At 40.3% G+C, this 26691-nt stretch overlaps 1 protein-coding gene and 1 long non-coding RNA gene across 3 annotated transcripts; one reads left to right on the forward strand and one right to left on the reverse strand.

Moving 5' to 3' along the window:
- Positions 1-392: 392 nt before the first annotated feature.
- Positions 393-22014, forward strand: LOC110494009 (retinol dehydrogenase 12-like). 2 transcript variants are annotated; one of them, XM_021568668.2, is made up of 6 exons: positions 393-839; positions 6899-7138; positions 7832-7921; positions 14770-14958; positions 15362-15471; positions 21142-22014. In XM_021568668.2, exons 1-6 carry the CDS (start codon positions 677-679, stop codon positions 21319-21321), a joined length of 972 nt encoding a protein of 323 aa, XP_021424343.1. In that variant the 5' UTR covers positions 393-676; the 3' UTR covers positions 21322-22014. The 2 variants fall into 2 exon arrangements, with proteins under 2 accessions (XP_021424343.1, XP_036805899.1); XM_036950004.1 differs by lacking the exon at positions 14770-14958 and having other exon boundaries at positions 21142-21543.
- On the reverse strand, positions 21449-26523 carry LOC118940472. Its single transcript, XR_005036994.1, has 2 exons — positions 26276-26523; positions 21449-22221 (listed from the first exon to the last, which is right to left on the reverse strand). It is a non-coding gene; the product is annotated as an uncharacterized LOC118940472 (long non-coding RNA).
- Positions 26524-26691: the final 168 nt, after the last annotated feature.

The following is a 26691-nucleotide window of genomic DNA, read 5'->3' on the forward strand; positions in this document are numbered from 1 at the left end:
ATCCGGATGTCAAAATACCGCCCCCTATCCCAAAGAAGTTAAACAGCAATCACTAATACAGAGAGGCTGCTGCCTACATACAGACTTGAAATCATTGGCCACTTTAATAAATGGATCACTAGTCACTTGAATAATGCCACTTGAATAATGTTTACATATCTTGCATTACTCATCCCATATGTATATACTGTATTTTATACCATATATTACATCTTACCTATGCCGCTCAGTCATTGCTCATCCATATATTTATATGTATATATTCTTATTCCATCCCTTACCTAGATTTGTGTGTATTAGGTAGTTGTTGTGGAATTGTTAGATTACTTGTTAGATATTGCTGCACTGTCGGAACTAGAAGCACAAGCATTCCGCTACACTGGCAGTAACATCTGCTAACCATGTGTATGTGACCAATAACATTTGATTTGATATGATTTGATTTAAAGAGCAGGTTTTCCCAGTGTTGCGTACACTCAGTGGCAACATCGACTTTGGGGAAAACTTCGGGTTGTTGACTTGAATCGTTCTATGTGGATACTTGCAAATAGCCCTCAGAAAGGAGGTGGGTCGTAAATCTGACAATAAAAATAAATCTGCTTCAACCTGACTGACAATTGCGAAGTTGTATCCAGATACATTTTCGTTCTGCATTTGGGGCTCGGTGGATTTTAAAATGTATTTGGTTTGGACTGATGTTTTCTCTCACCCGTTGTGGGCGGTATCGACGGTGATTTTGGGACTTATCTTGCGATCACAGCGGAGAGGGTCGTGGGATCCGCGCGCCTGTCTGGTGCAACTGAAGGGCAAGACAGCCATAGTTACTGGAGCTAACACAGGTAACTGTTTTGTATGGTGCCACTTGGCATGGGCTATATACTTGTTTTGCTTGGACAGGCTTATCCAATCAATTTGATTCAATAATTATATTTATCCACCAAGTGCACAGACAAAAACTCTTAACTGTCTGGTGCAACTGAAGGGCAAGACAGCCATAGTTACTGGAGCTAACACAGGTAACTGTTTTGTATGGTGCCACTTGGCATGGGCTATATACTTGTTTTGCTTGGACAGGCTTATCCAATCAATTTGATTCAATAATTATATTTATCCACCAAGTGCACAGACAAAAACTCTTAACCAAATGGTAATACAACAAAATCTAAAGACTATTTAAATCATAATTGGTAACCCACTGGGCACAGACGTCAATTCAGCATCTATATTCACTTTGGTTGAACTTCATCTAAAGGATGTGGAAACAACTATGATTTAACCAGTGTTTGTCCAGTGGGGAAATACCTCTTGACATTACGCATTTCCCTCACTTTTCACCCTCCAGCCCGCACTCAAAATGTCTCAAATAGATTTCGGATTTTAGTTAATGGCATGCTTTTGGAATCTCGCTTTTGAAGAAAGTGAGAGTTCTCCTGTATGTCCACATGTTTTTGTCCGTGAGAGAGCGTTTCCATTCATTTTAAACTCTACTGACAGTTTTGCATTTTAGCTAATGTGCCCTCTCTGGTATTGACACGCGCGCTCTAGCCAGCACGGCGCAGATATGCGCACATACAGCCTACATTTATGAGATTATTATGGACAAAAGTGCGAGATTATTTTTTATTTGTCAAATGGCAGCCAAACATCGATTAGCATGTCACCAGAAAAAGACCCTTGATATTTATTGGAAAAAAACATCAAGCTCCTTGCTATAATGGCACATTATTTTGTGAGAAAACCATCAGTAGAGTTGAAAATGCGATGGAAACCGATTTAACTTGTCTTTTTTATTCGGTTCATGGGAATTCGTATTTTTATGTTCACTACGTCATCACGCACAGCCTTTCGTCTGCAACGAATCAATTTGATGGAAACAAGTCTCTAGTGGGAAAATGTGCATATTGTTTTTATGCGGATTTTAGAATATTCAGCATGGAAATCTGTCACCAATTGGATGGAAGTGTAGCTATAGCCACAAAAAGATCCCACCTTGTCTAGCATATTTTGTTTTGCCGACATTTGGAACGATTACCAAGTTTCCCGACACATTTGCTGTTTCCATCAGGCCTGTCATTACATTTTTTTTTATCCAACATGTACTTTACTTTGGTTATAAACCAGGTTTCCATCCAACCTTTATGCAAGTAAAGTACACTGCTAAACAAATGTCACAATAGGCCTGATGGAAACATCACATTTAAAGGTAAACTTTTCAAAATGTTGACAAAACAAAATATTTCAAAAGGTGGGATCTTTTTGTGATGATGCGAACACATCCTCATTTGAACATTGCCCCTTATTTAAATTGTATTTGTGAGTGTTTATTTCTATGTATATTTTATTCCGGGAACCTGCTTAACTTACATTATTCATATCAGAGTTGAAAATCAAATGAAAGCTATTTAACTTGTATTTTTTATTAGATAAATGGGAATTTAACCACAAAAGTTATTTTTTAATGTGCACTTTGTCATCACGCACAGCCTTTTGTCCACAACAAGTCAATTTGATGGAAACATCTCTGGTGGTAAAATGCGCATATTACAGATAAATGCAGATTTTTGAATATTTGCATTAAAATCTGTCATCAATTGGATGGAAGCCGAGCTATAGACAAACACTTGGAACAATAGCTGTGCATGTCAGTTAGCTCAGAACTCAGAAGTGCCAAGTTTCATGTGAAGGAAACTGTCACGAGGTGGAAACGTGACAGGTTATTTGTAACTAGGATGAGCGTGTGTGAGCGTAGTGAAGTGAAGACCAAACAGAAGGACAAGTTTCAGCATTTAATAAATAATAGGGCATGGTTTACAAGTTCACCTTTTCAGCAGTGGCCTTTCTCACTGGGCCAGGAATATTTACAAAACATGCAATTTCAAATGACAAACAATCAAAGTAACAAAAAGGCACAGGAGATGGTGCAGCCCAGGAGGTAGGTCCAGCTTGGAAACTCCCAATACTCCACTTCCCCCATGATCGTGGAAACAACCATACCTCTGGACTGCATGCCCTCCTGTAGACAGTCGCATCTAAAACAGAAAGGAAGAAGGCTTAAATCGGAGAGGAAGAGGCAAGCGAGAGGTTTTGCTCTGGCCAAAATCTGTCCATGAAAAATAAGCCCACAAAGTGAGGCGCTGTTTGGGTGGGGGGAGTTAGAACGAGTCTAAGGGCCTGTGACTGACAGTGGTCCTAAAAGATATATTAGAACACTAGGTAAACATTTTTCAATATTAAATTATTAACCTTTCATCATTAATATAATAACTTATTTACAATGTACTAATAAAACTACTCCCAACAGAAGAAGGAGGTGAGCAGCATTGTGTGGAATGACATGTCAGTTGGCATAATTGCAGGTACTGAAATGCATTAAGGACAGGAATGTGATTCTCCAGTCAGGAAAAATCTCACTTGACACAGAGACAGCCAGTATCAGAGCCTTAAAGGAAGAGATGCAGGGTCTTAGAGATGGAAGGGAGTCTCTCTTGTCTGAGGCAACATTGTCTCTCTTGTCTGAGGCAACATTGATTGCTACACAAATGATTGTTGCACCTCAATTTAGAAAGGAACACAGCCGCCAGAGTAAAAGGAAGAGATTCCATGATGAGACCTCTCAAGAGGAGACAGACAGCTTAGGACAGTGCAGCAAATGTGTTTCAGAACACAGTGTTTTTTACTGCTATGGACAACATCATAAGTGACTTGGACACTAGGTTCCACACCACTGCAAAAATTGTAGAATAATTTTCTTCTGTTCTGAAAGTTGGGCAGATTAGTGAGGATAAAGTCCCTTCTGTGTGCCAACCACTGATCATGAAGTATTCCAGAGATCTTACAACCGAGTTTCAAAATGAAGTAAGACACCTGAACACTGTATATTCTGCCACTTTCCCCCCTAACCTGTCCCCTCTTGGTCTCCTGAATGCAATTTGTAAGATGCAGCTGCAAAGCATTGTTGGAGAAGTGTGCATTGCTTTACTTATATTTTGCACACTGCCTGTGACTGTTGTGGTGGCCGCAGAGTTTTCAGTAAGCTAAACTGATTCAAAAAAACTATTTGAGGTCCACTATGTCCCAGGACAGGCTTTGCAGTCTTGCCATGCTGTCCATTGAAAGTCAGTTAGCTAGAAAGCTGGACTTCAAATATTTGATCAGTGACTTTGCTAGCAAGAAGGCTCGGCGCTGGGCTCTTGGTGAGTACGGCTGAGCAAGGGCCAGTGATAACTGTTAAATGGCTGTAGATATTGGATCACTACACACATGATGCCCACAGGCTGAGAACAGACGGAGAACAAGATCTATCTCAAAGTAATGGCTGGATTGCCATACAATTTGTTGTGCACAATCAAGATCCAAGGTGGAAGATACCTGTTGATTTGGTGACCACTTGACCTTTCCTCTAGCGCCACCATCAGGCCTTTTCATTTCCATGTTGTTCTCCATTTCCACTTTTATTTTCTAGTTGCTATGTATACTTAGTTCAAAAATCGGCTGCTGATTTTATTATTTTGTTTGTTATATAATTCTATAGATGATAATGTTAATTTATTTTAATTGAAGAGGTTAATGTTAAGTTATATTTATTTTAAGTTATTCATTAATGTTAAGAGAATTTTCCATTCAAGAATTGTACCATTAAAATGACATTTAGACTGTAAAAGATGTCCTTTAGCACATTTCTTATAGAGGTTATCAGTCTTGCATCAAATAGTGAATTCCACTGTATGCAGAATCTTGCATGCATGTCTGCACAGTGTTATATTTTCACAGCTCACTGTCAGTAAATATTGTACAGTAAATATTGGACTACAAGAGAGTTGCAAGCCTGCAAAGGTAGAGTTATTTAAAGCTTTGAATGGGTCGATTGGGTTCTGGAGGTGTTTGGTTACAGCAATTGCTCAGGGTTGGTGTGGCCTGTGGTGGTGCCCAATGTGATATCTTTTCATGGAGCCCAAAATCCCTGGAGGCGCCCCTGCCAGTGAGTGTCGAATTTGGTCAACAAAAAAATGTAATTGCTCATTTGTTACGTGAGACTTATTTGATCAAACAGACATTTCGTAATGGTTAGGTTGTTAAGAATGCACTGATATAAGTGGACGCACTTGGAATTACGGCAACTTATATATCGGACAATAACGGAGTTGTGCCTGTTGCCATAAAGATACATGTATGACTCATGGATATAGCCCATTTTAACATGGATATTGCCATTGAGGGCTTCCACCATTTGAAAAGTAGTCAACTGGGTGGGGAGCCTACAAGTTGGGAGCAATCAGACAATAAAGAAGAGGAAAATCTACTACGTTAAAATGGCGCTGCCCATGCAGTCACAGACACTATAATGACACAGATACAAAGATGAGACCTCTATCTATCTCTGGCCTGTTCACACACGTATATGCCCTGTCATTGGCTCGAATGGCCCCACCTGATCTCGCCTCCCTTCTATCTTTGAGGACTTGTATTCCCATTAATTTGACTATCTTGTCAATATAATAGACAATCTTTGCTTAAATACAATTCAGCAAACATACAATTAACCGATGAGATTGCTTGGAGAGTTAACAAGTCAATCAGTCACACCTGTTACAAAACTCCTGTCTTTTACAGCTTTTGCACACAGACAGAAATGTCAGTCAGACAAGCAGGCGGGCACACCACAGGAGGTTGGTGGCACCTAATTGGGGAAACGGGCTCGTGTTAATGACTGAAGCGGAATCAGTGGAATGGTATCAAATAATCAAACACATGGTTTCCATGTGTTTGATGCCATTCCATTAGCTTCGTTTCGGACATTATTATAAGCTGTTCTACCCTCAACAGCCTCCTGTGGCATACACACAAGCAGTTCCCTGTTTGATTGCAGTCTGAGCAAATGCTCTTGAACTTTGTTTTGTCCTGCTGAGTGTCTTTATCACTAACGTCAACTCACTCACTTTTGTTCATCGCCTTGGTCCGTACAATTGACCTTATTTTAGCGCCAAGAAAATGTCATACTTCCAGATCAACTATAATGTCAATACCATTGTAAAGCACAATGCCCTTTCATGCCGAGACCGCCACGCTGCCCGTTTCTGCATGATTCAAGAAGGCAGTGAGCTCCGTTGTGTATTTAAAAAAATGGCGGGTGGGAAAGCGAAACTAATGCGTGGGAGTGAGAAGGAGAGATGTTCTGTGGTAAAACTGCTTTTTTTCACTCGATCTGTCCCAACTTATCACCTTATCACCTCCAAAATGTAAATAAAACACTATTAAAGTTTATATAATGTGTCATTACATCCCTATTTGAAGGTTTGTGTCGAATTTGGAATCAGGTTTAGGGCAGTGCTAAAGTGATCTTCAGAAGTTAACAGCGGCTTTCAGAGTCATGATCGTTTGCAGTGATGACACAAAGAATTACTTGGTATCCCCCCTTACCCCCGTCACGGTCCATTTCTTGTTTTAAAGACAAAAGACATAAATAGTTGCTTTATGCGTGCGGTACATTACGGCATGAACGTCACGATGTAACAAAGGGTCAGTTTTTTCAACTTTTCTCCAATACTATAGAGACAATACCATGTCGATCAACACTTGAATAGAAACGCAGTTCACACCCCAGATTTTGAAGTCAACACAGTCCCATTAGTTTTCTTTGCAGCCTCGTTTGAATGTCACGGTTGCGCACATTTGCACAAAATGGGGGGAGTTTACGTTAACCCTGTTAACCTCCCTCCCTCTACTCCCATAATCCCGTTTTCTCATTCCCTTTCCCCCGTCTTTCTGTTTCTCGTTCTCTTTTTCTACCACTCCCACTCTTTCCCTCTCTCATTCTACTTCTTCTTTCTCTATCTCATTTTCTCCCTAACTCCTTTCCTTTTACACCCCACCCCCACCACCTCACCTATCACACTCTCAGGGATAGGGAAGTTCATTGCCCTTGACTTTGCCCTGCGCGGGGCTCGTGTTATCATGGCGTGCCGGAGCGAGGCTCGCGGTAGCGTCGCCCTGCATGAGATCCGTAAGCGGAGTGGGAATGCGGACGTGCACCTGCGTCTGGTGAACACCTCGTCCCTGGCGTCGGTGAGGGCGTTCGCAGAGGGCGTCCTGCGAGAGGAGAAGGAGCTCCACATACTGGTCAACAACGCCGGAGCTTCAGGTGGGCATCGGATCCAGATTAGCCTGGAATACACACTTAGGCTGGAATCCACACTGAATATCGTTCACAATTTATTACTGTTCCAGTGAAGGAGCTCTCTCCACATCCTGGTCGACAATGCCAGGGCTTCAGGTGGACATTGGTTCCAGAGTCAGTTATAGCCTGAAATCCACACTGAATATCACTCACTACATTTTCAATATTCACCTGAAGCAGAACCGTCATGAAAAGGAGCGATATTCACTCTGGATTCCAGGCTAAGATGCAGGTAACTATGGGTGGACATCAACAGCCGTCACACTAGTGTGATCAACTAGGTTTGAATCAAGAGTGTCTACACGCCATAAGACTGAAGACTGGGCATGAGGAGAGTTAATGCAAGTCTTTAGGTCTTGGGTAAGATTACCAAAGCACGGGAGTCAGTACACAACAAGAATGTCCATGAGACGAACAGCTTTGCTTGATTGATAATAACGATGGTAACATGCCATTCCACCCAATTACAATTTGGCTTACAAATTCCCATTCATTATCTATGTCTGTTTGCGACATGCACATCCTTTTGTGCCCAAAGTAAAATGCATTCACAGCATTTCTTATCACATATTTTAGTAATGCTTTCTGTATTTAAAATACATATTTTCAAATATGTATGGATGTGCCTTGGTTTGATTATATTGTGTCTGCACACAGGCTTGCCTAGAGATATCACCTCAGATGGGCTAGAGGTGTCCTTCGCTACCAACCATGTGGGCCCTTTCCTCCTCACCAACTTGCTTCTGGGTAAGATACAACCTATCCCACTAATACCTCACCCTGCTGTAAGGCTGGAGCTCTGTGTGCAACTACTGCAGTGTTACACAGGCCACGGCTATAGGCTTATTATACAAAATATGTTCCTATACACTCTTAGACAAAAGTGTTTCTCAAAGGGTTCTTCCGCTGTCCCCATCGGAGATCCCTTTAGGGTTCCAAGTACAGTGCCTATCAGGTTTCAGGTAAGACCGAAGTGCAGACTGCTGAAGTAACAATGTTTATTGCAAAAAACAGGGGCAGGCAAACGACGGGCAGGCAGGGGTCGATAATCCAAAGTAGTGGGGCCAAGGTACAGGGTGGCAGGCAGGCCCAGGGTCAGGTCAGGCAGAGGTTGGAATTCTAGATTAGGGGCAAAGGCACCGGACAGCAGGCAGGCTCAAAGTCAGGACAGGCAAGGGTAAAAACCAGAAGGATGAGGAAAAAGCGAGACAGAGGAAAAGCAGGTGCTGAGACAAACCGCTGGTTGACTTGAGCAAACAAGATGAACTGGCACAGACAGACAGAAAACACAGGTATAAATACCCAGGGGATACGTGGGGAAGATGAGCGACATCTGGAGGGGGGTGGAGACAAGTACAAGGACAGGTGAAACAGATCAGGGCGTGACAGTGCCATGAAAAAGTATTTGCCCCCTTTCTGTGTTTTATCAATTTTTGAAAATTTTTGATACTGAATGTTATCAGATCTTCAACCATAATCTAACATTAGATAAAGGGAACCTGAGTGAACAAATAACACAGCAATTACGTACTTATTTCATAAACAAACAAACACCCAATGCGAAAAAGTAATTGCCCCCTTATACTCAATAACTGGTGCCACCTTTAGCTGCATTGACTCCATCCAAACGGTTCTTGGAGTTGTTAATCAGTCTCTCACATCACTGTGGAGGAATTTTCTCCCACTCTTGCATGCAGAATTGCTTTATTTCCTGACACATCTCAATTGGGATTAGGTCTGATCTTTGCTTACTGTCAAGCATGGTGGTGGTAGTGTGACAGTTTGGGGATTTTCATATATATATGTTTTATTGAACCTTTATTTAACTAGGCAAGTCAGTTAAGCACAAATTCTTGCTTACAATGATGGCCTACCCCGGCGACGCTGGTACAATTGTGCGCCGCCCTATGTGACTCCCAATCACAGTCGGATGTGATAAAGCCTGGATTTGAACCAGAGACTGTAGTGACACCTCTTGCACTGCAATGCAGTGTCTTAGACCACTATGCCACTCAGGATGCTTTGTTGCCTCAGGACCCGGACGACTTGCCTTAATAGAAGGAACCATGAATTCTGCTCTGTATCAGATAATTCTACAGGAGAATGTCAGGTCATCTGTCTGTGAGCTGAAGCTGAAGCGCAGCTGGGTCATGCAGCAAGACAGTGATGCAAAACACACAATCAAGTCTACATGAACATTGTTCTGGGACATGGTAAAGTCCATGGAGAATAAGAGCACCTCCTCGCAGCTGCCCACTGCTCTGAGGCTAGGAAACACTGTCACCACCGATAAACCCACTAATTGAGCATTCTAATAAGCATTTCTCTACGGCTGGCCATGCTTTCCACCTGGCTACCCCTACCCCGGTCAACTGCCAGGCACCCTCCACAGCAACCCGCCAAAGCCCCCACCATTTCTCCTTCACCCAAATCCAGATAGCTGATGTTCTGAAAGAGCTGCAAAATCTGGACCCCTACAAATCAGCCGGGCTAGGCAATCTGGACCCTCTCTTTCTAAAATGATCTGCCAAAATTGTTGCAACCCCTATAACTAGCCTGTTCAACCTCTCTTTCGTATCGTCTGAGATTCTCAAAGATTGGAAAGCTGCCGCGGTCATCCCCCTCTTTAAAGGGGGTGACACTCTAGACCCAAACTGCTACAGACCTATATCTATCCTACCCTGTCTTTCTAAGGTCTTCGAAAGCCAAGTAAACAAACAGATTACTGACCATTTCGAATCCCACCGTACCTTCTCCGCTATGCAATCTGGTTTCCGAGCTGGTAATGGGTGCACCTCAGCCACGCTCAAGGTCCTAAACGACATCACAACCGCCATCGATAAAAGACAATACTGTGCAGCCGTATTCATCAACCTGGCCAAGGCTTTGGACTCTGTCAATCACCTCATTCTTATTGGCAGACTCGATAGCCTTGGTTTCTCAAATGATTGCCTCATCTGGTTTACCAACTACTTCTCTGATAGAGTTCAGTGTGTCAAATCAATGATGTCGCTCTTGCTGCTGGTGATTCTCTGATCCACCTCTACGCTGACGACACCATTCTGTATAATTCCTGCCCCTCTTTGGACACTGTGTTAACTAACCTCCAGACGAGCTTCAATGCCATACAACTCTCCATTCATTCAATCCCTGCCCGCACCTGCATCACTACTACCAGCATCACTACTCTGGACGGCTCTGACTTAGAATACGTGGTGTCATGACGTTGCCCTCTTTGGGTACAGCAAGCCCCATCCTCCTCTCCCTGCCTCCCCTTGCCTCCTTCAACTAGGCTGCTGTGGTCAGAGAGTGAGGATCTCCTTTTGGCCACACAGTATAGAGATAGAGTGAAGTTTCATAGAGAACAAAGGAATTTCTTCCACCTCACAGAACTTGAGGTCCGAACAACGTTTATGTTCCAGAGAAGGTATAAAAGATCGGTGAAGAATCCAGCTACGAACTGGTCCGTTTGTTACAACTTGGGGAAGCTCATGGGAGACAGTGCGGCCACATTACCATAATGCTGTTTACATAATAGCCTCAGATATGAGATTTACATCTAATTGTTGTATAAGATGAATGAGTGAGGATGATACTGTTTGTAAAATTGTGTAATGTGATTTTGGACTGTTTAATGAAGGAAACTCCAATTCCCTTTTGAGTTTAACTAAATCAGAGGACCGCCCATGAGCCGGCATCCTGGGACAGCCCCTTTTCTGCAATTCCGAATAAAACCCAACTTTGAGAAATTCTAAGTAGACCATGTTTCTCTCAATCACGGGAGGACAAAGGTTGTAGACCATTGCTGAATCTTTTAACCATACCACGTGGTTAAACTCTTAGACTATCGATACCGACAGAATAAGAACAAGTCTTTGATATGAATTACTAGTCTGCAGCTAGGAATTCGGTATCATTGAACACGAAGAACGACAACTGCCGAAATATCCATTATATATATATATATATATATATACACATATACAGTGCCTTGCGAAAGTATTCGGCCCCCTTGAACTTTGCGACCTTTTGCCACATTTCAGGCTTCAAACATAAAGATATAAAACTGTATTTTTTTTGTGAAGAATCAACAACAAGTGGGACACAATCATGAAGTGGAACGACATTTATTGGATATTTCAAACTTTTTTAACAAATCAAAAACTGAAAAATTGGGCGTGCAAAATTATTTAGCCCCCTTAAGTTTATACTTTGTAGTGCCACCTTTTGCTGCGATTACAGCTGTAAGTCGCTTGGGGTATGTCTCTATCAGTTTTGCACATCGAGAGACTGAAATTTTTTCCCATTCCTCCTTGCAAAACAGCTCGAGCTCAGTGAGGTTGGATGGAGAGCATTTGTGAACAGCAGTTTTCAGTTCTTTCCACAGATTCTCGATTGGATTCAGGTCTGGACTTTGACTTGGCCATTCTAACACCTGGATATGTTTATTTTTGAACCATTCCACTGTAGATTTTGCTTTATGTTTTGGATCATTGTCTTGTTGGAAGACAAATCTCCGTCCCAGTCTCAGGTCTTTTGCAGACTCCATCAGGTTTTCTTCCAGAATGGTCCTGTATTTGGCTCCATCCATCTTCCCATCAATTTTAACCATCTTCCCTGTCCCTGCTGAAGAAAAGCAGGCCCAAACCATGATGCTGCCACCACCATGTTTGACAGTGGGGATGGTGTGTTCAGTATGATGAGCTGTGTTGCTTTTACGCCAAACATAACGTTTTGCATTGTTGCCAAAAAGTTCAATTTTGGTTTCATCTGACCAGAGCACCTTCTTCCACATGTTTGGTGTGTCTCCCAGGTGGCTTGTGGCAAACTTTAAACAACACTTTTTATGGATATCTTTAAGAAATGGCTTTGTTCTTGCCACTCTTCCATAAAGGCCAGATTTGTGCAATATACGACTGATTGTTGTCCTATGGACAGAGTCTCCCACCTCAGCTGTAGATCTCTGCAGTTCATCCAGAGTGATCATGGGCATCTTGGCTGCATCTCTGATCAGTCTTCTCCTTGTATGAGCTGAAAGTTTAGAGGGACGGCCAGGTCTTGGTAGATTTGCAGTGGTTTGATACTCCTTCCATTTCAATATTATCGCTTGCACAGTGCTCCTTGGGATGTTTAAAGCTTGGGAAATCTTTTTGTATCCAAATCCGGCTTTAAACTTCTTCACAACAGTATCTCGGACCTGCCTGGTGTGTTCCTTGTTCTTCATGATGCTCTCTGCGCTTTTAACGGACCTCTGAGACTATCACAGTGCAGGTGCATTTATACGGAGACTTGATTACACACAGGTGGATTGTATTTATCATCATTAGTCATTTAGGTCAACATTGGATCATTCGTGTATATATATATATATATATATGTATATGTGTGTGTGTGTGTATATGAGAGAGAGAGAGAGATCCGAAACTAACTTTTCAACAAAGATCCCGACGACACACTGAGTGTAAATATATATATTGATTGCAATTGTTCCCGAATGAGTGAGCGTTCATGTGCAAAGGATTGTTAGGATCAATTGTTATAATGATCAACTTTGTAGTGTCTCATCTTAGTCGACCCCCACTTCCCCTTTGTCTGAAAGGTTATATTGGGAAATTATAACTTTGTAATCTGAATATTTTCCTTGGTGCCCCGACTTCCTACTTAATTACAGTTACATGATTAATCAGTTTTATCGCGTAATACTAATTACAGAGAATCTTTGATAAAAACTACGTCTTCAATTTAATGATAGTAAAGTGGACAAAAACAAATACCTAGGTGTCTGGTTAAACTGTAAACTCTCCTTCCAGACTCACATTAAGCATCTCCAATCCAATATTAAATCTAGAATCGGCTTCCTATTTCGCAACAAAGCATCCTTCACTCATGCTGCCAAACATACCCTCGTAAAACTGACCATCCTACCGATCCTTGACTTCAGCGATGTCATCTATAAAATAGCCTCCATCAGACTGCATCCGATTTGTTGAGTAGTGTATCACAGTGCCATCCGTTTTGTCACCAAAACCCCATACACTACCCACCGCTGCGACCTGTACGCTCTCGTTGGTTTGCCCTCGCTTCATACTCGTCACCAAACCCACTGGCTACAGGTTGTCTACAAGTCTTTGCTAGGTAAAGCCCCGCCTTATCTCAGCTCACTGGTCACCATAGCAGCACCCACACGTAGCACGCGCTCCAGCAGGTATATCTCACTGGTCACCCCCAAAGCCAATTCCTCCTTTGGTGGCCTATCCTTCCAGTTCTCTGCTGCCAATGACTGGAACGAACTGCAAAAATCACTGAAGCTGGAGACTCACATCTCCCTCGCTAGCTTTAAGCACCAGCTGTCAGAGCAGCTTACCGATCACTGCACCTGTACATAGCCCATCTGTAAACAGTCCATCTATCTACCTCATCCCCATACTGTATTTATTTATCTTGCTCCTTTTCACCCCAGTATCTCTACTTGCACATTCATCTTCTGCACATCTACCATTCCAGTGTTTTTAATTGCTATATTGTAATTACTTCGCCACCATGGCCTATTTATTGCCTTAACTCCCTTATCTTACCTCATTTGCAATCACTGTATATATACTTTTTTTTCCTACTGTATTATTGACTGTATGTTTTGTTTATTCCATGTGTAACTCTGTGTTGTTGTATGTGTTGAATTGCTATGCTTTATCTTGGCCAGGTCGCAGTTGTAAATGAGAACTTGTTCTCAACTTGCCTACCTGGTTAAATAAAGGTGAAATTTAAAAAAATAACATGGTTAAAAAACAACAAATATGAAGTTGGCATAGTCAAAGTCCAGACTTAATTGTTGTTGTGGTAGGACTTGAAACGAGCAGTTCATGCTTGAAAACCCACAAACGTTGTTGAGTTAAAGCAGTTCTGCATGCTAAAGTCCTCCACAGCGATCTGAGAAACTGATTAACAACTACAGGAAGCATTTGGTTGGAGTCATTGCAGCTAAAGGTGGCACAACCAGTTATTGAGCGTAAAGGGGCTTTTTTACACAGGGGAATTGGGTGTGGCAGAACTTTGTTCATTAAATCAATAAAAATTGTTATCATTTTTGTTATTTGTAAACTTAGGTTCCCTTTATCTTAATAGGTTTTGGTTGAAGATCTGAATCAGTATCAAAAATATTCAAAAATTGAGAAAATCAGAAAGAGGAAACATACTTTTTCACTGCACTGTAGAACCCTCTGTGGAAAGGGTTCTTCATGGAACCCAAAATGCTTCTACTTGGAACCAAAAGGGTTTCACCTGGAACCAAAAAAGTTTATTCAAAGGGTTCTACTATGGGGACAGCCGAATAACCATTTCCGGTTCTACAGTAGATAGCACCTTTTTTCCAAGAGTGTATTCTAGTGCTGTATTTTGTGAGTGTTATAACAAATATGAAGTTTACCTGTTTTATATCTACTCAACCAGTAGGTTACTGTGTGTAACATTGTCCCAGTTATCTCACGTTACGTTCTACACTTTACTACTCTTCTATCACCTCTCCTCCCTCCATCCCCCCCGTTCCCCTTTCTCCCTCCTCTTACTCTCCTTTTCCTCCCCCTCTCCCCTCCGTCCAGACCTGCTGAAGCAATCCGCACCGGCACGCATCGTCAACGTGTCATCCATGAACCACTGGAAGGGTATGGTCGACTTCTCGCACTTCAAAGGCAAGAACCTGGGCTACACTATGGACAGTGTGTACAACCACACCAAGCTGCACAACGTCATCTGCACTAACGAGCTGGCGCGAAGGCTACAGGGAACAGGTGGGTATGAAGGCCTGGGACAGTATTAGTAAAGCATCTCAGAGTAGGAGTGTTGATGGCATCTGGTTTAGCTATTCGATTATCAAATTCTTGTTTAGAGCACATAGTAGCCATACTTATTTTACAGCTGCTAAAACAACTGTATTAGTAGATGAGGAACATTTTTCAATGAGCATCCTTTCTGAGTGGTCTTGAAAGGGGGAATATGGTGATGTAATGAAATGCACCAAATGTCTTCTTTGGAGCTGCTGGAGATGGAGTTTCCCCATGTGTGTCAGACTTCCCATGAAATCAGATTCCTGGTAAAGGAGGGACATGGATTTCTGGGCTTTTGTGTGGTTTATAATCTCTTCTGTGTGAACGTGCGTGTGTGTGTGCGTGTGTGCGTGTGTGTGTCTCACAGGGGTGACAGCTAACTCCGTCCACCCCGGGTTGGTGATGACAGAAATTATGAGACACTATAACTTCATGGTTAGGTTCCTCTTCAACATGATCGGAATCTTCTTCTTCAAGGTGAACATTTTGAATCATAACACCCTGGTGAAAATCATTCATACAGTACATTGTTTACCACTTTATTTTACCATCCTGTTTCAGCTGGTATTATTAAGTGAGAAACCATTTCTGGCACTTATATGTTATTATGTAATAATTATCATTTTATGCAGTAGTTTCCAAATGACAAGTAAATAGTGTACTGTGAAATGAAGTTGTAATCAATATTTTATTTTTGTCTGAACTAAAAGAGCGAAAGGCTGGGATTCATTCAAAGATGCATTTCAGCGGTGCACAAATGACAACACACCTTTAAAAGGCAATCTCCCTGCTTTTTGTGGATATCACATTAATGTGCTTGTCGACATCGCTCCTTTGGCTAAATTCCGGAAAAAGTGTGTTTCTGAGACGGTCTGTAGTTGGGAAGAAAATGTGTGAGATATAAAGATTTGTTATTGTTATGGTCCTGGTTGTAACATGTATTGGAACAGGATGTGTTAGGTCTCACTTCATTCACAATTGAACTAAAGAGACTTACTGCACCAGACAACCGACAGTGTGCTTTTTAAAGATCATTTCCAGCTGAGCCAGTTTAACCAATGATATTTTGTACAGATAAGTATAAAGAGGTTGTGGCGCTTAACTACTGTATGACTCTTTCAACATGCCACTGAAAAGGTTGAAAGCTGCAATTCATTTTATGTTACCTGAAACTACTGAAGAGTAATTCAAAGCCATTTGCAAACATTGGATGCTTTGCATATACAACTTTGAACCTCTTTGACCATCTGAGGCTCAGTGTTCTTGTTTCAAACACACATTACACCGTCTATAGAGGGATAGTTTACTCAGATTTACCACTTACTTTGGCTGTAGTTGATTCAAAAAGGCAGTTTTGGGATATTTAGTCTTCTTTCAACACTTAAAGGCATACTCCTTTATATACTTCCCCAGAGTCCGATTAACTCGTGGATACAAATTGTATGTCTCTGTGTCCAGTATGAAGGAAGCTAGAGGTAGTTTTGTGAGCCAATGCTAATTAGCTAATTAATGTAGACATAGAGAAAACCCGACCCCCGATATAATCTGGGATCCCTTTAAGGCATACATTATGGGAATGATAATCTCAATGATAATCTAATATTTGGCTAAATCTAAATCTGATTAAGTGATTTCTTTTTCATCATTTTTTTTATTTCTATCTTAGAAAAAGACCATAAAAAATCTTTACAAGGTAAAGAAGAAAATCACATTTCTGAATTTAAGCAAGAATAGTCTTTTTTACATTTGAAGAGAGACAACAATTACAGGTCAAACTCCAATAAAGCATATTACTTAATAGCAAATAAACCTGGTAAATATCTTGCAGCTCTCACAAAAAAGGAATACATGCTAAACCAGTTATAATTTTAAAAGAAAGATACAAATGCTGTTATTAGAAATAACAACGTGATTAATGACCATTTTATAAGCTTCTATTAAAATATATTTAAATCCGAATGAAACAGCAGTTGGACGGACCTTATAGCCTTCTTAGACTCAAGAACCGTGAAGCAATTTACAGAAAACAGAGATCGCCCAAAAATAAATATTACATACTGTTAAAACTTTTACCCGGAGAAAAGCACCAGGACTGGTTCGCTTTCCCATAGAATTCTATACAACATTTTGAGACAAAGTAGCACCCCTTTTTACACAAATGACAACACATGTCACTCAATTCAGTACTTATAGTTCTATGTCTCAAACAGTTATTTCAGTTATATTAAAACCAGGAACATCTGGAGAGTCCCCTAATGATTATAGACACAAGTTTAATAAACTGGGACAATTAAATAAAAACAAAGCTAATAAGCAATAGAATGGCAAAAGTCTTACCAGACTTGATAAATATCAATCAGAGGGTTTATTAAAAATAAACAATGACAAAAAACATATTTTATTTCGCCTTTATTTAACCAGGTAGGCAAGTTGAGAACAAGTTCTCATTTACAATTGCGACCTGGCTAAGATAAAGCAAAGCAGTTCGACACATACAACAACACAGAGTTACACATGGAGTAAAACAAACATACAGTCAATAATACAGTAGACAAATAAGTCTATATACAATGTGAGCAAATGAGGTGAGATAAGGGAGGTAAAGGCAAAAAAAAAGGCTATGGTGGTGAAGTAAATACAATATAGCAAGTAAAACACTGGAATGGTAGATTTGCAGTGGAAGAATGTGCAAAGTAGAGATAGAAATAATGGGGTGCAAAGGAGAAAAATAAATAAATACAGTAGGGGGAGAGGTAGTTGTTTGGGCTAAATTATAGATGGGCTATGTACAGGTGCAGTAATCTGTGAGCTGCTCTGACAGCTGGTGCTTAAAGCTAGTGAGGGAGATAAGTGTTTCCAGTTTCAGAGATTTTTGTAGTTCGTTCCAGTCATTGGCAGCAGAGAACTGGAAGGAGAGGCGGCCAAAGGAAGAATTGGTTTTGGGGGTGACCAGAGAGATATACCTGCTGGAGCGTGTGCTACAGGTGGGTGCTGCTATGGTGACCAGCGAGCTGAGAAATACAAGAATATGTTTCAGTTTAATACAATACGTCCAAAAATATATATATAGCTTTATTAATAATGGATGTTGATCCTGAAAAGGCTTTAGACCATCTTAAAAGGCCTTTTTTAAATTCAAAACTTCATAAGCTTTCAACTTTACAGATGAAATAATACATTTAATTCAAATAATATATAAATGTCCTAAATAAAAAATATGCACAAATAATACATTATCTGATGAAATTGCTTTAGAAAGCGGCACAAGACAGGGATGTCCCCTCTCCACCCTCCTGTTTGCACCGGCAATTGAACAGCTTGTAGAAGGAATTAGACAGGACCCATAAGTAACAGGTATTGGTAAATATGAATATAAACTACATTTATTTGTAGATGATCTGATATACCTGACCAATACTGAAAACTCAATGCCCCCTTTGCTAAAAATATTTTCAGAACCCTCTAAAATCCAATTTAAGGGGGAAAAAATTATAATTACAATATGAAAAATAATAACTCAAGCAGTCCTTTAAGTGGACTACAACAAATAAGGATACTTTAATAAGTGACAACAAATATATAAAGATAACTTAATTCCATTACTTAACATATGAAAGCAGATCTAATTAAATTGAACAATCTTCCCATAAATCTTACAGGTAGAATAACCCTCTTCAGAATGGCATGGCTCCCAAAGTGTTTGTATTTATTTTCGGTAATACAAATTACCCCACCGAAGACATTCTTTAAAAAAAGTATACTCTATCATATCAGACTTTATATGGGCAAATAAAATTCATAGAATTGAAAGGAAAGTTTGACATCTTCCTAAATCTGGTGGTTTTAAATTTCCAGACTTGGAATTGTATCAACTCGCTACCCAAGGCTTTTACTTGCGACAGATACTGTAGTTAAGTGCGCTAAAGAGGAACAAGGGGTACATATGCACATGCTCATCCCCAGAATCTTTTACGTGTCTATTTTCAAAGGATAAAGCTAAGAACATTCACAACTTCATAGTTAAGAACACAATAACAATATGGAAGAGAAAAAGAAGCAATGTCACTCCCTAAAAACACAATCCTTTAGCTTTTCAGAATTCACTGATAACAGCATAGAAACTGTAAATGACTTGGTAACCGGAAGTAAATGTATTTCCATTATATAATTAAAATGTATGTAGATATTTTAAAATGCATGCAACTTAAGTTACATATCACAAAATTCTGATTTGAAATCATTTGGACATCAGAGCAACCTTGAGGGAATCTTATTTGAGTCAGAAAAGGATGTTCATGTTATAGGTAAGCCATACAAAACCTTGCAAAGAGCATATTCAGCTGACAATCTCTTTTAAACTATTGGAACCTAGACTTAAAAATAATTGATGTTGGCACAGGATAGAGGGAATGTTGGAGCATAATTAATGAAATGACAGTTAATGAAAATGTACGCTTAACCCAGTATAAACGAATGTATATGTATTCTACAAGAGACAAAATGAACTAATTCTACAGCACAACAGCAGAGTCATGTCTTAAATGTAAAACTAACAATGACTCAATAATCCATACTTTCTGGGTTTTCCTAAAAGTTATGGGCGGAGCTAGAAAGTTGGCTGTCAGAAGTATTACAATGTGAACTTACTTTTAATCCATCTGTCTGCATATTTCAAGACATGTCATATGGGGGTGTAGTGAGATATGGACCGATGGACTGGTGGATGGACTGATTCTCTTCTCATCTAGAAATAAATTATACTAAAAACATGGAAATCAATCGTAATAGAAAATGTAGAAAATCATTAACGCAATAGGAAAATCTAATTATTTATTATTGAAATATTGAAATAGCATGGGTGACTGAGGAAAGACAAATTGATACAATTTAAGGCCATGTGGCCCACTAGGGATAGGGGTGTGAGCATGCGGGTCTGGGCAGATGAAATGTAGTCGTGTTTGTGTGCGTCTGTAAGTTGATGTTTATATCTGGTGTGAATTTTTTTTTTTTTAATGTTTTTTTTTCTACAAAGAAAATAAATAAATACCTTAATATAATTTGGTTTTCTGAGAAGTATTTTAAATACTTTCAAATATTATTTTATTTTTCTGAGACCTGTATTTGAATATTAAAGAAAATAGTTGCCTTTTAGTTGAAACTCTATATAAGCTATATTCCACTACCTTGAGTATTTCAAAAGTTTGTATTTTAAAATAAACTACAAAATACAATTGTTTTCTGCCCTGGTCTGGTGGGGGACCCAACAAAACAGCGGCACACTACAGAATGAGATGGAAAAAAACAAATCCACTCAATAAACCAGAAGAACAACTGTAAACGCTACCACATGTTGGTAATGAATACAGCATTTATTTCTGTCTCTGGGTTCACATGAACCGTGACAGTGGAATTCGGACTGTTTTGGCTGTATGTGTGTGTGTGCCATCCCACCTTGTAAGAACTGTTGAGTTTGTCCAGAAATAATTCTTAGGGCTCTATTCAATCTGTATTGCTGAATCGTTACAGATTGCACAATAGAAATGTGAAGGTAATTTCCGATTGCGCCGACATATGCAGCGTTTATCTTGAATACAGTCTCCGCTAATGAGGGAACATTGAAATGTAATGGAAATCAAGTTGGAATACTAAATTCAGCGATACAGATTGAATAGAGATCTTAAATCTAAAGACAGAACAAACCAGTGTGAAAAGGAGTAGAGTGTGTGTGTCTGAAAAATTGAATTTCTAGTAGTTTCACAACTCTTTTTCACAGATTTCCCTGAAATCAACAAGGGGAATCTGTCAAAATTCAGTTTCCTTGTCAAAGTTACAAATTAAGGAAGACTTATTTCCTGGCATATCACCAAAACAAAGCACTGCGCTATTGACTGGCAGTTAGGGTATTTACTAGCAGTGGCTGTCTCTTTTATGCAGAGGTGGTTAGTGTGTATGTGTCTTCTTAGGCCAGGATTCAATCTGATCACCGCTTGATCCGTGTTAAAGTGATTGATATTTCCAACTGCGCTGGCATCTGCAGCAATTAATGTGAATGGAGGAACATTGACTTTAAAATGTGCATAACTGACAGCGCAAACAGATTGAATCCCAGCCCTATTACATCACCTTCTCCCATCTCTGTCCACACAGTCTTCTGAGGAAGGGGCAGTGAGCACCATCTACTGTGCGGTTGCCATGGAGATGGAGGGAATAACAGGGAAGTACTTTGACAGCGACTGTTCCCTGGGTCTCCCTGCTCCCCTGGCCCGAGACCCCACCCTCGCAGTAAAGGTCTTTGAGTTCTGCGAGAGATTGACATCCAAGTTCTGAGAGAGTGAGAGTTTATCTTCAAGTGTTTTATTCAATAGCAGACAAGTAAAATACAGTGTAAGGTTTTATAATCTATGAAGGATACATATAGTTTTGTGTTTATTTGTGCGTCTTCAGTATTGTAGAGTCCCCTAACAGCTCAGACACACCAATAATGTTTGCCGTAGGTCATGTGATATATTCAGCTGACTGTATTTTCCTTCCCTGTGAGTAGGGACCTGCGTTTTGATTAATCATCTCATATGACCTGGAACTGTAACCTTTTATTTTAAACCTTTTCCATAAATGAGAAGTAGACCAAAAAATGAAAGCAATTGTCAGAGGATGGTGCTGGACCATCTGAGATAAAAAAATAAAAAATAAGGGGACAGTTGTCATGTGTTGCTGCCGTGCTATGTTGTTGTCGTCTTAGGTCTCTATGTAGTGTTGTCTCTCGTCAGGATGTGTGTTGTCCTATATTATATTTAAAAAAATAATCCTAGCCCCTGCAGGAGGCCTTTTGGTAGGCCATCATTGCAAATAAGTATTTGTTCTTAACTGACTTGTCTAGTTAAATAAAATATAAATGGTTAAAATTCAGGTCATGTGATGTGATTAACCAAAAGACAGGGCCCTAACTATGAGGTGTGTGTGTATGTTAATGCATAGCTGTGTGTGAAGTGGGAATTTTGTCAATAAACTTACTACCAGCAATGAGTGGTTGTTTCTTCACATTACATAGACGCTGTCATCTAGAGGATGTGGTATGGAAGTGGGACACATGTCTGGATACACAGCTATTTCACAAGACAAGCAAAGCTTTATTGAAATGATAATTTTCCTTCATTCATATAATTGAAAAACTGGTCAATTATAGTAGATTGGCAGCTTTGATGTCTCCGTTGGTCTTCTGTCATTTGGCTGAGGAAGAGAAAGCACAAACATGTTACAGCCTCAATACCTTTAAGCACTGTACCTGCTTTGTGTTTTTACCTACAGTAGTACACAGTTGCAGTAGTAACAAGTTTGTACATACGTTGCACACTATACATACACTGAGTGTACATTAGGAACACAAACTGACCGGGTGAAAGCTAGGATCCCATATTGTCACTTGTTAAATCCAGTTCAATCAGTGTAGATGAAGGGGAGGAGACAGATTAAAGAAGGGTTTTTAAGCATTCTTGAGACATGGATTGTGTATGTGGGACATTCAGAGGGTGAATGGGAAAGACAAAATATTTAAGTGCCTTTGAACAGGGTATGGTAGCAAGTGCAAGCCGCAACGGTTTGAGTGTGGCAAGAACTGCAAAGCTGCTGGGTTTTTCACACTCAGATTCCTGTGTGTATCAAGAATGTTCCACCAACCAAAGGACATCCAGCCAACTGTGAGAAGCATTGGAGTCAACATGGGCCAGCATCCCTGTGGAATGCTTTCGACACCTTGTAGAGTCCATGCCCTGACGAATTGAGGCTGTTCTGAGGGATAAAGGGGGTACAACTCAATATTCGCAAGGTGTTCCAAATGATTTTTAGACTCAGCGTATTATATATATATTAAAATGGTCAAAAGAAAATAAATTAATTATTAAGACATTTAAGCTAGTCTAAAAAAAAGTTCCAACCGTGGCTAGAGTTTGCACTTTTGGGACTATGCCATTGGCTCTGCCAGATAAGGACATTTTTGCAAAATTATGAAAAATAAAACCTGAAATATCACATTTACAGAAGTAGTCAGACACTTAACTCAGTACTTTGTTGAAGCACCTTCGGCAGTGATTATAGCCAGGGGCGAAAATCTGATATCAACTTTGGAGTGGACAATTACATTAAATTTTCTCAAGAGTAATTCCTGAGGGGGACACCAAAAGTAGTGCTGTAACACATAGCCTACGTAGTAATATGTTAAATGTATATTGAGGAACCATAATTACTACTATTACTACTGGATAATTGATAGGTACAGTAGTTAAATGAAGGGTTGTCCCAACTTGTTACAATTTTTAAATCATTATAATACTACTACTAATAATAGTTATGGCAGTGTTCCTTATCAGTCCAGTATGTATGCAGGTATTTGTACTTACAACCAGCAATACCAAGCAAGGCCAGTAGGTGGTACTGTACACTGTATGGGTGCAGGTTTCATAAATACAATGAACATGTGCGATCTCATCTCAAATAATCTCCATTGAGAACCATCACAAAGTTAGTCTACGCACTGAACTGACCTTTTTATTGAACTTTTTCTGATTCATTTCTATAGTCATTAAATATGTGCCACTGGTTTGAGTCTATTACAAAATTTTTACAAGAACAAAACGCTCAGAATAAGTACATTTCTAAAAGCAAAATAACTACTTCAATGAAAAACCCAAACAAATCAACCCAAATATCCTTCAGAAATACTTAGTTATTGTTCAGTCAGTGTCTCAACTCTTCAAACAACAGCTATGGACAAGTATGTCACACAAAGTATGCAATTTTAAATTAAATAAATAATTAGTAAGTGTAATGTCATGTACTAAAATCGACTAAACAAAATAACAAATATTATACTTTACACCAGGGGTTCTCAAACAGGGTAGGTGGACCCCTAGGGGTCCCTGGTGTATTGGAAAGGGGTCCATGAAATAAAAAAGGGTAATGAACGTATTCAGCAGCACAAGGATTCCACTAACTTTACATATAATATAGAGGGGGTGGAGGTCCCTGAGGACCACTCAAAACCTTGCCTGCCTTTCCTCAAAATATGCAGGGGTTCCAGTACTAAAAAAGGTTGAGAACCACTGCTATACACACTACTGAACAAAAGAACCGAACCTATGTTTGAGGGTTTCAATGGATCCAACAAATTGCTGGCAGATATTCTCCCTCAAGACTGTCCAGCCTGTCTTTATGTACATTACAGACAATTCTGATCAGCACCTTAACTTGGTCAACCAACCCCCGCACCTCCACTGGAAGCCTCCTGAGGACCTCTACTGCCTCTCAACTGCTGCTACACGGGTATTTGTTGCGAAAGAGGCAACTGCACTGAAAGATAATCTATGTTCAGCTCAGGGTACTGATCTAGAGACTCATCCAACTCCCCCGTGAGAAGCACTCTTTCCAAATTTTACAGAATGTTTAGACTGTCCTGGTCAAAACAGTCGCCAAACTGAACCTCCACACCATCCAACACATAAAAAAATGATGTCCTATATTGATCCACTGCTTTGCCAGCAAATCGTATTGAGTGTCTCAATGAATTCAATCAATGTTGTTGCTTTCTCATACAGTGCAAGGTAACTTTTGTAATTTCTGCTGTTTACCCCACACGCTGGATAACTGGACACTGATTGGATTTAGCTGGTGTGCTGTTACAGTTACACAGTGGCGGTGGGTTTGGCAGTTTTGATGTGCTGTGAATTTTACAATGGCTTTTCTCCAGTTCCTAAATCCTGCACTAATGAAGGCAGCATCCGCTCGTTGGCCAAAAGATGGATGGCTGGCTTCAAAACCCTTGGCTACAGTGAAAAAAACACTCATTTTATTGATGGATTATAATGTAGCCAGAGGAAATCGCGAAACCATCTCTCTTGAAACGTCAACACTCTGTTGGCAAGAGTTTGCGGTTCTATAAATTGTGGGTGTGGCTGATATGGTTTCGTGCCATCACTGAGGTAACTGGACAATGCTGTGCCACTGTCCCCTATACTGGTGCTGCTGGCAACATGGTTGACACCTGGTCCTGCCGTGGCTGTGACACTGTCCCCTATACTGGTGCAGCTGGCAACAAGGTTGACACCTGGTCCTGCCGTGGCTGTGCCACTGTCCCCTATACTGGTGCTGCTGGCAACAAGGTTGACACCTGGTCCTGCCGTGGCTGTGACACTGTCCCCTATACTGGTGCTGCTGACAACAAGGTTGACACCTGGTCCTGCCGTGGCTGTGACACTGTCCCCTATACTGGTGCTGCTGGCAACAAGGTTGACACCTGGTCCTGCCGTGGCTGTGACACTGTCCTCTGAAGTCTCTCTCCTTGGCTCTTTCCCTTTCACCACCCTCACTGCCTCACAGTTTGTCTCCTAGAAAATAAATAAGGTGTTTGCCGTACTCCTAACTACCAGTACCCAAAACGACACAATTAATCACAACAGCAATACCATTGCCTTAAACAAATCTTAGTTCAGTCACCAGTTTAAGTTGAGAGTGGGGGTATCCATGGCATTTTCCAATTATGTCCCTATTTTACAAGTCAAAAAAATTGAGAACCTTTCATAATGTTGCCAAACAGACTCAACAAACTTACCTGAGACTCCCTGTCTCTGCCAGTCTGTCCCCAGCTCTGCTGTCTGTGTGCCCTCTGTTGCCTGATCTGCCTAATGACATCATTGTGAAACGTTTCCATTGGCATTTCACTTCTTTCTAATGGACATTTTATCAACTAGTCTTAGGCTACTAGGGTTCTTTGCTTTGCTTTTTGGTGTACTGAAAAATACTCTGATGTCTGTCTTTTTACTTTTTTCTGAAATATTTTTACCTGGCAAGCTGCACAAACACACACACACACACACACACATACAGTGTGTAGGTTATTTACAGTAGGAGATGGGCTTCTATCATCTTATCTTCTATCATTCTATATGGGCTTCGATCTAAAAGATAGCTAGCAAATGTGAAACGGATTGCAGTGACAAGAATTGACAGCTGTATGAGTTCACCGTTTACACAACATATGCTGCAACCTTTTGTAATTTTAATATAGTTTGTTTCATATTGGCTGGCTTCCAACAATAGCTGAATTTGCAAAGCTAGCGAGCACCAATTCTGTTTCTGTGGTGTTTGCTATAATCTTTGCTATTGTTTACTCCAAGATCTGCACACGTGCTTCAAAGTCCCAAAGCGACAATTTCGTTTTTGCAACGAGACCATTAAATATATTTAAGACAATGGTAGAAGAGAGTGTAGTTCTGTTCAGTTTATCACTAACCTTATCACAGTGACTTTGAAGCACTACAGCTGCATGCTGATCCTGGAATAAACTGACGACAGCAATGATTCCATCTTTGACGACGCCACATGAATGGAATAGGTACTAGCTAGTTTAATAGTTAATGTTTGCACGCTAGCTCTGCAAATTCAGATAGTGTGTGTGTAAACCCTGCCAACATAAAACAAAAAACATTGCTATGGCGCGATTGACTGGATTAACCTCACGTCACTTATGTGCATTGAGTGTCTTTCAGACAGTAGATATGAACCCTCTGTTACCTGCCAGATAAGGAACTGGCAGTGGATCAAACCATTGTGAGGCAAAGGGCGGGGGGGTAGCAATCTTTTGAAACTTAAAAACACACTATTAAGTGTCTATAATCAGCACAAGTGCTTTCATTGCGTATTATTAAT

Source organism: Oncorhynchus mykiss, chromosome 17 (genome assembly GCF_013265735.2).
Source record: "Oncorhynchus mykiss isolate Arlee chromosome 17, USDA_OmykA_1.1, whole genome shotgun sequence".
Taxonomy (NCBI): domain Eukaryota; kingdom Metazoa; phylum Chordata; class Actinopteri; order Salmoniformes; family Salmonidae; genus Oncorhynchus; species Oncorhynchus mykiss.